At 35.2% G+C, this 13,767-nt stretch overlaps 1 protein-coding gene across 8 annotated transcripts in view; it reads right to left on the reverse strand.

Annotated features, from left to right (window-relative positions):
• Window positions 1-13,767, reverse strand: part of COL19A1 (collagen type XIX alpha 1 chain) — a 183,022-nt gene that overhangs the window by 22,191 nt on the left and 147,064 nt on the right. For all 8 annotated transcript variants that reach the window (XM_050314649.1, XM_050314648.1, XM_050314644.1 and 5 more), the window contains 10 exons: window positions 11,798-11,851; window positions 10,777-10,830; window positions 8,748-8,792; window positions 8,081-8,131; window positions 7,953-7,997; window positions 7,469-7,495; window positions 4,493-4,546; window positions 2,755-2,799; window positions 681-725; window positions 512-574 (listed from right to left, as the gene is read on the reverse strand). In XM_050314649.1, coding sequence (XP_050170606.1) covers window positions 512-574; window positions 681-725; window positions 2,755-2,799; window positions 4,493-4,546; window positions 7,469-7,495; window positions 7,953-7,997; window positions 8,081-8,131; window positions 8,748-8,792; window positions 10,777-10,830; window positions 11,798-11,851 — 483 coding nt within the window. The remainder of the gene's footprint in view (window positions 1-511; window positions 575-680; window positions 726-2,754; window positions 2,800-4,492; window positions 4,547-7,468; window positions 7,496-7,952; window positions 7,998-8,080; window positions 8,132-8,747; window positions 8,793-10,776; window positions 10,831-11,797; window positions 11,852-13,767) is intronic.

The following is a 13,767-nucleotide window of genomic DNA, read 5'->3' on the forward strand; positions in this document are numbered from 1 at the left end:
CATCTTGGACAGTGCTGACCACACTGCTGTCACACTTTTATTACATAAACAGGTCAGATTAGACACATCTTAAGTGAATAGTAAATGCCTCAGTTGCAGTGTTGCATCATCTGTATAAAGGAGAGTCAAAAGTTTATTCAGAGTCATGAAGCACATGCTTCTCTATCTAAACTGAAACTGAGAACATATTCTGTCACCCCATTCTTTATAGACCGTGTTAAGTTTCTGGGTTCATATTCCCCCTCTGGAAAAAATACAAGAGGAACCTTTATGTCAACAAAATCCAAATGACCTCCATAAGACCTTTAAAGGCAACATCTCAGTAAAATTAACCATCAAACACCACAATACCAGGAATTCTTTCCTGGATGGTTAATACTGAGCCCTGAAGCTCAGTGTGTTCTTCAGATATTACCTAGCCTGACACAAAGCAAGATGTAATGTCATTTCTTGTGTAACTTCTGATAAACTAAGACATCCTTTTGTATATATTCAGTATAAAATTGCTTACTGGTTTTCCTTGTGGCCCTTCTGGACCAGGGAAGCCTATATCTCCTATAGGTCCTCTTTCACCCTAAGAAAGAAGAAAACGCATATAAATCTGTCAGTAAAATCTTGCAGCAGGTGTTTGAAATATTCTTGTATTACCATAAGAATTCAGAACTCAAATCTGTACTTACAGGTTCCCCTGGCATCCCTGGGGATCCAGGAGATCCTGGCTTTCCCTGCAAACAGAGAATATTACAGACTCAAATTACTAGGAAGCAAAATAGCAATTTTCTCTAGGTAAAAAATAAGAGAGAATATATATGTGAATGAAATATTCATGCTCTTGTTCATTATTTAATGAAAAATCTTGCTCTTTTGTATAACATTACTTGATCTCTGGGTTTTCTTTACACTTTCTGAATACTGAGATAATATTTTCATGAAGTTTTCTTACAACACCATGATTTCCATAATGAGAAGTCACAGGCAGATCAAAGTTTATCACTGTATATGTAAAATTAAGATTAATGTCCTGCCTCAGTCCTAATTTTTGTGTGTGTGTGTGACTTTATTACTGCCTTTTGCAAATTTTCTTCATGCTCTTTTTTGCCCACTTTTATTTTTGTTTTATGTTTGACCTGCCAGAATTCACAATCCTCTCTCATCTCATCGTTCAGATGCTGATTTTAAATGTCTCTTCTTCCCTCTCTCTCTCTCTCTCTGTATATATATATATATATATATATATAATGGTTTTCTTTTAACAACTTTTTTAACTGAAAAGATTAGTGACAACTTTGGGAACAACAGGACTGAGGATTCGTGCTGAGGAAATAGGCATTGATGGCAATGCTTGCAGAATCTCAGCCCAAGCTTCCCTGATAATCCCAGCAATCTCAGCAAAGTGCCAAAGTGTAAATAAGAGATTTATATTCTCAGATGGGAAAAAGAGTCCACTATTCAATCTAGGGAATAATGACAGGTAAGGAAGACAAAATATTTTCCAGTAAGATATGTGCATATGTTTCACACTCTTCCTAGGCTACTGAAAAAGTTGTTTCTCATATGTCTACTAATTTTTTAATTAAAACTGTTTAGCAAAAAATATAAAAAGAAAACAATTAATTTCAGGAGGAAATAATTTATTTCAGTGGATTTTATTATAATTAAATATAATCAACAGAATGCAACTCCATCAGTGATGAAGGGACCTCATTAAATATTTCATATCCAACTTGAATAGAGAACATCCAATGACTTGGAAATACATAGGTAATGAACAATTGTGATAATCCTAACCAGCTACTGCATTATTATCCACAGTGTGAAATATATTTCAGAGCAACAAATTTTGAAACTCTTATGTCTGCTATAAAACTCAGAGAAATACTTCTCTTTTTCCCTTAAATGTGCAATTTGCTTTAGGACAACCTAATGAAATTAAGCTGTTAAGATCATGTTCTCTCTTAGAACTCATAGTAAATAGTCTAAATCAGTGGCTAATGGAAATGGGAGTGCATAGACACAAACTCCTTTTTATTTCATGAAACACATATTTATAATTTAAACAGCTCCTAAATGGATTGGTAGCTACCCAAATTTAATAATAAATCTATTTGCATATAAATAACTCCATATTGCCTCCTGAAATATGGATAAACTTTTTTATTAAACTGTGAATGCAATAGAATGTATTCATTTCCTTTAGGAACACAAATGAATAATTACAATTTCAATTTACCATTAGTTACATTTACTTTCACCTACAACAAAGTTTCTGGATGACTTTCAGAAACCTCTCTGAGTATCACACATAAATAGCTGGCAAAGCATTCCCCTAAAGCAAATGTTTGATTGACTTGATATGCAGATCCTTGTGGATTGCAATAACCAGTGTTCATAATTTCTCTTTGTGATAGAAAGATGCTCAGAAATTTGTGCATGCCCATGAACACAGAAAAAGTCTTTATCTATATTAAATAGAGGCAACGAGAAGAATCTCATATTCTTTCCTATCTAAACAGCTTAAAATTCCAGCTTTATCATGTATTCACACCACTCCCTCCTGTCATTTTAATAATAATATGAATCCTCAGTGCTATTAAAAATCTAATTTCTTTAGGAAAAACACAATCTTCCTACCTGCCTATAAAGTATAAGCCAAGCACTCATGTCCCAGAATGATAGAGAATACAGCTCAGCATCTTGCTTGACCTGTTTTTTCAGCTTCTAAAACACTGAGTTTTCTTTAATGGATATACATACCGGTGTCCCTGCTACTCCTGGTGTGCCAGCTGGTCCACGGTCACCCTGAAGAAAAGATAAATCTATACTTAAATGGCAACAATCAAAACAGAAGTTTGTTTGTGGATTCCCATTATAACCTGAGGAAGGATTATTCAGTGAACTGAAAACGAGGACAAGAGCCAGGCTCTGCTAAATGCTAATATTTACCTCTGCCACTGGCTCATTTTACAGACTTGAGCAAGTAACCAAAATCCTTTGTTTAGGTTCTCTTATATTATGTTTCTCTGCTATCCCTTTGATTCTGCTTTAGGCCTCCCCTGAAAAGGGATGGAAAGTCCCTGACTTATCTGAAGTTGTCCAACTGTCCCAGTGGTTATTCTGGACCCAGAACTTGAGGTGTTTTCCCTGTATGGTGGTCATGACAACAAAACTGAAAATTCCTGACACTTCCACTGAAACTTTTTTCTTTTTTCTTTTTTTTTTTTTTTTCCCCAGGTTTATTGTGGTCCTTTCAGCAATGTGTTTTGCAGCATGGCTTCACAAACCACTGTGTCAGCACAGCCGAGGGAAGGGACATTTCATCCAGAGGACACAAAGTTCTTAAACCAGTTCATGAAATTATCATGAAATTACAGCCAACATTTGTCTGTGGAAGATTGAATTCTGCTGCACAGAGGTGCATAATAGCTCTATATTAAAAACCAGTATGCATGATACTGTTGGAACTGGCAGGCTCCAAGACTCTGTTCATTTATTTGCACCAGAAATGTGGAATTTTGACCAAATTTAGTTAAGGAAAAGATATTTTTACTTTGGGAAAGGGCCAAACACTCACTTAGCTGGTTTATACTATCTGATCCATTGCTTATTCCCTTTATTTAATTCCTGTCCTCACTTTGTCTCAGCTAGACCTGTAACATCTCCCTGTGTTTGTTCATTTTGAAATCAGACTAGTCTTTATTTGCTTGTAAACTGCAGTAGTACAGAGCAAGAATCATCTCACGTAATTTAAACATCTACCTTAGATCTTGTCACTCACCACTTTGCACAAGTAGGAGTAATGCACAGATATACTGAGAGAGAAACTTTATTTTACATTGCTTTTTGGTGAAAAAATGTTTCAGTAAACTAATTTTTTATGAAGTCATTGGATAACGTAATTCAAAAAGCTGAACAAATACTTCATTTGCAAAACAATTTACTCATTTTTCTTCTTAAATTTATGGGCAAAATCAAACTGCTTTTGCTGACAGAAAGCATATTTATGTTTTTTTTTTAATTTCTGTGATGTTTTGTACTTTGCCATATTTAGAAACAAATAACAAAATAGTGACATTTTTAGCATTTCATGACAAGCTAAATTCATAATCAGACTCCACAACTAGCAAGCAAAAGGCTGAGAACAAGACAGATGGAATGCAAGCATAAGACAATGTTCAATAGAGAACAGGAACTAGTGACCATACACAGAAACTATATTACTATCAAGTACAGTAGTGTTCTACCAAGTTAAGACAAAGTATTACAAGACCTCCCACACAGAATTTTCCATTTGCAGAAAATGAAATGTTATGTTGGATGAGCATATGATTTAGATTCACAGTAAAGCAAAAAAGTATAGATAAATATGCCAAGATTTTTTCACACAGAAATGTTAATACACACACACACAAAAATCAAACATGGTTTCAGAAAGCATTTAGTTGCAAGTAGTGTCCACTAAGAAGAAGCCATGACTTCTTTTTAAGTGTCCTACCTTTTCCCCTGGGAGTCCTTCCAGTCCTGGTAAGCCCATTGGTCCTGGGTCTCCCTGATTTTTATTTTTTTTTTTAAAAAAGGATTGTATACATTAGAATTTCAGTACTCGACTTGAGAAATGTTGAACAGCAAGCCACAGCAGATTATTTAACCTGTGATTATTAAACCAGCTAACCAGTTATTAGGTGAACAGATTTTGTTACACTCTGTTTTACTGATCTGCAAATTAAATTTTTCTCAGAGGCACTGTGTGAATATTTGGATGATTGGTTTTATTTTGATGAAGAATGTAATCCAGAAGACTCCACTTCAGTGCTCTTGCAAGCCAAGGTCACCTCTAAAGCACCTCCAGGCAGCAGAGTCTTGGGATGTAAGCATACTCTGTCAATCAGAGAACCAACCTCCAAGCAATTCAGCGCTCTGTTCCCTGAAAAAAGGTCACTCTGCAGGAAGGGATGCACAGACTGGATCCCTGGTTAGGTCTTCAAGTTTTGAAAGAAAACCAGAAACATGCTCCACTAGAGAAATCAGGTTACCATGTAGAGAGGGGAAGCCCTATTAATTGTTTTTTGAAAGAAAATTGATAATTTACCATGGAGATTTAAACTACAGCCAACAATTTCAGTATTTCAGCAATTGTCAGTTAAACCAAAGGCCATGGCAAAGTGATGTCTGGATTTCCTGAAGTCTCTGACAGATCTCTCTTTCCACACCTGAACTCTGTTTGGTAGCTGGTGTTTCCTGAGTAGGAAGTGGATGCTGATACAGAAAGATGTATTCAGCTTCTGGGCATTATGGTGAAAAAAGGGGTTTTATGAGTTCTTTTGAAAACAGATTACTCAACTGTTTTAGAAAACTATCCCACAAGTCCATGTTTTGCTGTCACTGCTGAGGGGTTTTCATTTGGGTTTCTTCTTGTCCTTGAGAAGCACACTTATCACACTGGTTCATAGATCAAAATGCACTTTTTCATGTAGCTGACTTTCCATTAACACTTGGCAAGGAATCAAACATATTCCTAAACCCTGTACAAGCTGGCTGAGTGGACATTATGCACCTTCATGACAGATGAAATCCAAGCCAGGTCTTAAAGATACTACCTTCCTATACCACTTTGATCTTGGTTGGGTCAGTGTGAGCTAGCTGCACTTAATTACGCTACTATATTTGTGTAGATACTGTGCCCTCTGGCAGGAAAAAAAGTACATCTAAATGGTACTGGCATGCTGCTTTCATGAGTAGAGATTTCTCAGTAATTTCACACTGATACTGAAGACAAAGACTCCATAATACGGACCCAACTCAGAAGACAAGAACCCTTCAACAAGAGCAGACACATCATCATCATCATCTTCCAAACACTGTGGTCTGATGTGTTCAGACAAGGCCAGTCTCCAGGGACATTTACACAATCCTTGTGTTCTCCTCTGACCCTAGTCTTTATTATCATGCATTCAAGATGTTGGATGAACCATCTCCTTATTTATTGTGCCCAAGACTAACAATTTGAAGACAGGACAGCAGCTGAAGAGGTCAAATGTCAGCTTCTTGGTGTTTGAATGAACTCCTGAATGGAACCCTGCAGTAATTTGTTTCATTAGCAGCAGGCAGAGATGCTATTTGTTTTGCTGGAAGGGACATGAGGTAGTTTCAAAAATGACCTCTCCAATATTTTTCAGGGTTTCCTGATCTTTATCAAGTAGACAATTTACCAGCAGACCATGGGGAACACAGGAAAGAAAACTGCCCAGTCATGCTAACCATCTTAGCTTCTACTGATTTTATCAGTAAATTTTTTCCATTAGCGGACATATGGTACTCGTCCCATTTTAGTCATATTGCTTGAAGTTCAAAAGAGGCCTTCTACTACACTAATCACAAAGGAACAGCACCTGTTTCATTGCTTTGAAGTATTATAGTGCTCTAACAATCATTCTGCAGTTATGTGACATTCATAAGACTTAAAAAATAAGTACAAAATTTATTGGAATTTTAACTGTTGTGGAAGCACTTATCCAATTTTTAAAACAATATATCTATTTAAATATCTATTTAAAATGATACTATCATAGTTTTTGGGCTCAACCATCAATACTCAAGTGTTACTATTATCTTTTGGGTATTTTCACTGATGTCCAGCCATCAAGACACAATACCTGTGAGTTTCAACTTTGCCACCTTCAAGTCTAGGAACTGTACCAACACACTGCAAGATGATGACAAATATAGTTTCTCTGTTATAAAGGCAAGGTACACACATGCATTGAGGACTTTGGAAAATGTACACCCATTCAGGGTTTGGATCTACATTCTGCTGGCAGCTAGCCCTGTGCAACTGCTCAAGATTCTTCCCCTACATGTCTTTCCCCTCCTCATAATTTGTAAAGAACAATCACGAAAGGACATAACGCTGTTAAACATAAAAAAAAAATAAAAAGTTTGTGCTTTTGAATGTCAAACTGCATCGCTGAAGGGTATAGTGGCTCCTATTGGTCATCATCCTCTTGCTCACAAGAAGCAATGTGATCATACTGTAGGTAGCCATCATACCATTTTCAAAGAAAACATCAACTTCTAGTTGTTACTAGCTGGTATGATGTAGGACACACTGTCCCTTGACCATTATCACTTTCAAATTTAATATTGAGAACAATCTAATAGCTCCAAAAGTATTTTCTGCCTTTACTTCACCTTCTCTGGTCTTAGATATATCCAGAAACAGTTCAGCAGAGATGAATCCATAAGCAGTTAATACTATGTTCAGTCATTCATTACATTTACACTTAGAACTATTTACCAAAATTGCAAAATTCACAAGCCTGGCAATTAAAAAGGCTTCTTCAGGTGTACTGATTCTTCAGGTGGTAAGCTACCTGCTAAAGAACGTAAATAGACTCTTCAACCCTTGTAATGACCATCATGTGTCAAACTACTTTGGGAATTTTCTATTAAGACCAAAAAAAGACATACATACCACTGTTCCAGGATCTCCTTTTGGACCCTGCAGAAAAAAACCAAAGTGGAACCACATTTAAAGAATGTCTTACACAAAAAGATGATAATTTTTATGACTGCATCATGAGTATATTTTGCTAATGCAGAATCAGTATTAATTCCAGCCCTCTCAGCTGATTAACTTAGTATAAAATCTTAAAAATATTTTGGTTTTGTTTTGCTGTTCCAGGATAGATAGAAAGACAGCTCTGCACTTTGGTGCCAGCCCATGACCACAAATGGTTTGCGAGGACAAAATACTTAAATCAAAATAAATTACTGTCCAAAATGTGCTAAAATACTTAATAAGCATAAATTCACAGACTTTCTATCATTTGCTACATACCGATCATATACTTATTTTTTCAATCTTTCACATATAGAATCAAATTCCACACAACCAACCAAACTCCCTATTACTATATCAATTAGCTATTAGAAATTAGATTTCTGATAATACTTACCGGAGGTCCTGGTGGACCTGGATAACTAGCGACACTCACACCTCCCTGTAACAGCAAGTTTAAAAGTTGAGTTGGGCCAGTATTAGGTATGGATTGAAAAAAAACGAATTAACATTAAAGAAAAATACCTGCAGTTTATACAAGCTGCTCATTCCATTTCTTTCATTGTAAGGCATACCCTTTAAAGCATAAAAACCAAGTAAGTGTCATTTATGAATTATAAAGGCAGAATTATTGTCCTGTTCAAGTCCTGTAGGCTGGCAAACCTGTGGTATACTTTTTGTTCTCAATTTGTCAAAGATTCCAGACATTTCAAAAGAACACAAGATACACACCAATGCAGTTTGAGACTTTATTTTAAAGGATAAAACTAGAAACCTGTAAATCTCAGCATATGTTATATTTTGATATTTATTATTATAATTCTGCAGAATAAATTTTGTGTTAGGTACTATTCCACTTAATTAGGAGTCCACAGTCTTTCCCTAGTTCCCCAAGTTCTCTGATCTCAGATACCCAAGCTCTCAAATTAATAACATTGGACACCAAGGTTAACTAATTTGGCCAGGTTTCTAGGATGGCTTTAGTGACCTGAACTTACTCAGCAATGAATTACAAGAAGAAAAAAAAAAAGGAATACAGAAACATTTTGAAAAAAGAAATTTTTTCCATCCTGCAATACTAACATGTATTAGACTGACAGATTGACAGTTGGTTCCTTTTATTACATTACATTTTACTCACAGGTATATTGTTCTTAAAATGACATTTAAAATATAAAACAAAATGTCTCACCGGAGGCCCAGGTGGTCCAGGTTTCCCAGGAGAACCTTCACTACCCTAGTACAGCAAGAGATTTATAAGACTTATTTACTGTAGCTGGACAGATTTATTCCCTACTCAAGCTATGATGACCATAATGACAATAAACAAGAGATACAGTCAATACAAGCAGGTAATATCAAGAATAAATTCTCCCACCCACTAAGGTCCTGCTTAAGTTTTAGGCAAGTTATGAATTATTACTTTGTACTAGTTTTTTATTTTGTTAATTGCTTGCTGCTTTAGGTGTAGTAACCTCCTTATGGCAAAATAGTAGCGGTACCCTGAGTTGTGAAACATTTCATAGGTACCAGGAGGGAGAGGAAGACAAAAAAAAGAAAAAAAAGATTTGTTAATATGAATTTCTTAGCAACTGGTAGATAAAAGTTAACATTCATTTTATGCTTTGTATGTTATTTTGTAAAAGCCAGTCCTCAGTTGATTATTCATATGTAAATAAAGAGCTACAGTTCAGTTTATGTAGACACATATAGAATAAAAATTGGAGTTTTTAAAAAAATCTTTATTAAGAGACATAATGAACACATTTTTGGTTTTTATTACAAAATGTTAATCTGCTGTTACCTGTATCTGTAGTCTGTTCTGTTGATGGGTATTGAATTGCTTATATTAAAAAAAAAAAAATACAGCTGCTAAGATTTTTTTCCCCAGGAGAATGGTGGGGTCTCTGACTAGTAGAGAGTTCCAAAGGTTTTAACACAAAATTTCCCAAAAAAATATTTTCAAAATCTTATCACTACAGTTCAGTTAAATACACTGTATAATTTGAAACAAGTCTGTCAGAATTTTTCATTGACTTTCTTGAATCCTCTTCAACATATCTCAGTGAGACCCTTAAGTCACATAGTTCAAATTACTAAGGTGGCAAAAATCAAGCTAAGTGTTCAATGACACCAGAAAAATATAATTGCAATTAAATGTTTATACTAGAATAATTTTCAAATGGTCCTGCTAATTGATAGAAACTCAGCCTCCAAAGTGTAGTTTGGAATAGTTCCTGGGGAATTAAAGTACTATTATTTTAGTAATCATATTCATCTTTTCTCAAATATACCCCCCAGATGAAGGGAGGAGGAGAAAATTACTGGGGTTGTATTTCAGTTTTCTTCATCACTCTTCAGCCATCTTTTTGCCCTTTTTGAATGATGAACAAATTATAGAGGAGTGGCTTCTCATTTTCACTTGTGTGTGAATTGTGAACAAGGAACTAACAAAGACTTGTGTTCTGCATTCAGTTACATAAAAATGAAATAACTGGGGTAAATTTTTCTTATTGTGGTCTGCAAGGAGAAAACTGTCATTCAAATTTTTATACTGAAATAATCTTAAGAGTTTTACAAAATAGTTTCCCTTCTTACTCACACAGAGTCAAAGTTTTGTAGAGTATTAGTAGGATCCCACACATTGATGTGGCAGTGTTATGCCTGGAAAACTCCAATGTAATAGAGAAAAAACCCACAGCTGTATTCATCCACAAGAAGGAGAACTTGTACTAGAAAGTATTTTGCAGCAAACTAAGTTTGTCTCTGCTGTATTTGTCTCATCTGAGGAACTCAAAAAATTAATTTGACCTCTTAGTTACAATGGATAATATTGAGCGCCTGATAAAAGAACACATAAGTTTGATAAAAAGCGGTGCTACAAAAGTGTAAATTAAATATAAAGGAAGCTTATGCATTTTTTTCAGAACAACTAATAATAACTTTCAGTACTTGTGAAGCACTTTGAAAGTATGCAAATACTTTTGAGTAAAATACTGGTAAATGAATGAGTAGCAGACCAAGCAGTCACTAGTCATATATTATTTCAGAAACATATGTTTGGGGAAAGTACTTGTATTAAGACACAAACAAAATTTTGAAATGTATGTCACATTCTTGTTTGTACTCTTGCACTTGTTTAAAAAAGACCCAAAACAAAGGAGTGTAACGGGATTGCAAAATCTTCACAGATCTTTACCAAGACTAAAAAGAAGGAATACCTTTTCGCCTTTTGCCCCTGCTGGACCAGGATGTCCAGGTCTTCCTGTGACTCCCTGCACAACACAGAATTCTTTATATTAGTTAGGAAAAAATTAAACATGGTATTCTTATATCGTCCCTAAGTTATTAAAACTTCTACTTTTTGAAGGTCATTTAAACCTAATTATGCTGTTTCTTCAGGTTTAAATATTTCTCTTCTGTCTGATACAACAGCTGTGTCCTTCGGATAAGTCCTTTGAAGGGTAAAACTTGTGTTTGCAGTTGCATTTTCGCCTTGGCAAGCTAAATGCACTGACTCTAACTGGCACATCTTGATACTGCTAAGAATCATGCATTACTGCTAAAATACCAGTTTATATATTCCACACTAAACTTCCTACATGTGCTACAGTTTTTGAAAGAAGCATCAGTATTGTCATGAAATCTGGGAATGAATAATGATCATACTAACTAATGTGATTCCACTCAATATGTAGAAAATAAAATTTGAAACAATTTTGAAGAGGACCTTTGGCAATAATACAAAAAATTCTAATGATATATTTCAGTGTCTTTAAATACTGTCAGCTTATTCTCATACTTTGTTTTTAATTTGTGAAACCAAGTAATTACACAACAAAAACCAGAATGCAAGTAATTACTTAGTTTCAGCGCTGAATTTTTGCAGAATTACGAGTTAGAATTATTTTTAGATTTTTATTACTAACATGAATATAACTTGAGTACAAAAACATAATTCAGTGCAAGTGTGCACATCGTAAGTCATGTAACCTTACACATTCTCTAGTAATGCTAAAACTTCAAACCTATTTAAGTTACATAAACTTTGCACCCAGAACACGATAGCATTTTCAGTAACATCAACACCAACATAGTTTTCTTTATTAGAGCCAGTAGGGGCTAGGTTTTATTATTACTGTTCTAAAAGACAAAAGAAAGGACAAAAGAAAGGACTGCTGTAGGCAGCTACAGCAACCTCTGCAGAGATAAATGAGATCACAGGTGATACCAAACACTTACAGATGGTCCACTGGGTCCCGGTATGCCTGGCAGTCCAGGAGCACCTTGAAGACCCTGGAAATTAAAAAAGCACAATTCTACTTCCTCTCCCACTTTTACATCAAAAATACTTATATTCAGCATGTCCAGCAGTATTACAACTATACTAAAATGTGTTTTCTTCTAAAAGGTATGCATTGTTTTTAGTAATGAAAAAAACCAACACCCAGACATACAGGGAAGAGATTATCATTGACCAAGGTTAGAGGCAACTTCTTGCTTGAGTGACAAGCACCACTTGTCCTTCAACCTTTCACACTGTTATCTTATGTCTCGTAAATCTTTTTGTCTTTAGTTGTGTAGATAAGAACAGGACATCTAGTTTTTCCTTAGAGATTAATTTTCTATTTTCTGTCACTAAAAGGCTCTTTCTTTTGGTGAGAAGACATTTACTCAGACTTTTCAATGTTTCCTGATGCTATCTAAATGCAATGGTGTTTTCTGCCTGATTTATAGATTTTGTTTTTTTGGTAATGGAACATGACATTTTACACAGTATTTAACGATCCACTTTCCTCCTTTTATTCTATTTGATTGCCTGTAAAATTGATTGACTCTGGTATCCACTTACTAAACATCCATATGTTGCAACTTACTACAGTAAATACAGGTGGGATTTGAGACAAGCCTGGATGCCACTGGAAGTCTTTCCTCTGCCACACCTAAATTGCTTAGGTGCAATTTTAGACATGTAAAAGACATGTATTAATGAGAACTAACAGCTCTTGGTTCTCCCTATAGTCCATGAAGGAAAACAGATACCTCCCAGAAGAGATCGATTTTATCTGTCCATCCTCTGACAAGAAGAAGGTGTATTTCTCCTGTTAAATGCAGTGTTTAAGAAGGAATGGCTAAGGAGGCAGTCTAGAAAGCTACAGAGGTCAGGCACCCTGAAATAGGTCCTTGAGGGACAGACTGAGGGTAAAACTTCAGACAGAAACAGATCAGGGAAAATGTGGAGTTAGGGAGAGACATTGATTTCCCTTTCTTGCTTCTACACACAGAGGACATTGATCCACCTCTGCAGCTTTTCAAAGTGACAAGATGTGCTCTGTTCATTTTTAATTACTTTACTCTGATGGTACAGTCACATGGAAAATTAATATGAAGCCAAAGGAACATTTTTTGCAGTTCCTGCTACTGATGTTAGGAAAACCCTCTCCTGAAAAAAAAAAAAAAGGCATGTTTTTGAAAGGAAGAGAACTAAGCTTCAACAAAGATTAAAGAGCATATATTAAAAGCATATGGAAGTTGATGAGTGCATTTCAAAGAGCTTCAGGTGGGCTTCTCAAACTTTCTTCATATTTACATGCTAACCAAATCATAACATTGAAAATAAATGCAATTTTGTTAAGAATTTGTAAAAAAAGTTACTTTCAAATTTAGTAAGTTTTTTCATATGTGTTTCTGACAAAAAAATTCACTTGCACCCTCACAATGTCATAATCAAAAGTTACTAATAAGCAATGAAAATATCAGAGCTAAGGCAGGTAACAACCTCTGAAACAGTGAAGAAGCATGTGAGTAGCTAATTTATTAACATAGCACAACACTATGAATTTACTATGAATTTACCCTAGAGTCCTTTAAAAAAAACCTAACTGCCAGTTATAAACTTGCTGTTCTATTATTAGCCTCTTAATTGCCTAAAACTTCTCACTTGGTTTTCAGAAGTTAAATGGTATTTGAATTGTTGAAATTGTTTCACCAATGTCTCAGCCTGCTAGGACTGAATTGTGGAGATAACCCATAGGGAACACAAAGGATGTGTTACTTTCCCATGTATTTTTCAGTAAAATTCTGCATGAAATTTGCTTATGGCTGCCCCACCATTTCAGGGAATATGTTCTGAATTCAACCTCAGGAAGCTCTTGCTTTGATAAGCAAAGAGCTAATGAGCTCTATATATTGTGTAAAACAGAAGGAAAAAC

Source organism: Myiozetetes cayanensis, unplaced genomic scaffold (genome assembly GCF_022539395.1).
Source record: "Myiozetetes cayanensis isolate MyiCay16 unplaced genomic scaffold, myiCay2020 scf2-11, whole genome shotgun sequence".
NCBI lineage: Eukaryota > Metazoa > Chordata > Aves > Passeriformes > Tyrannidae > Myiozetetes > Myiozetetes cayanensis.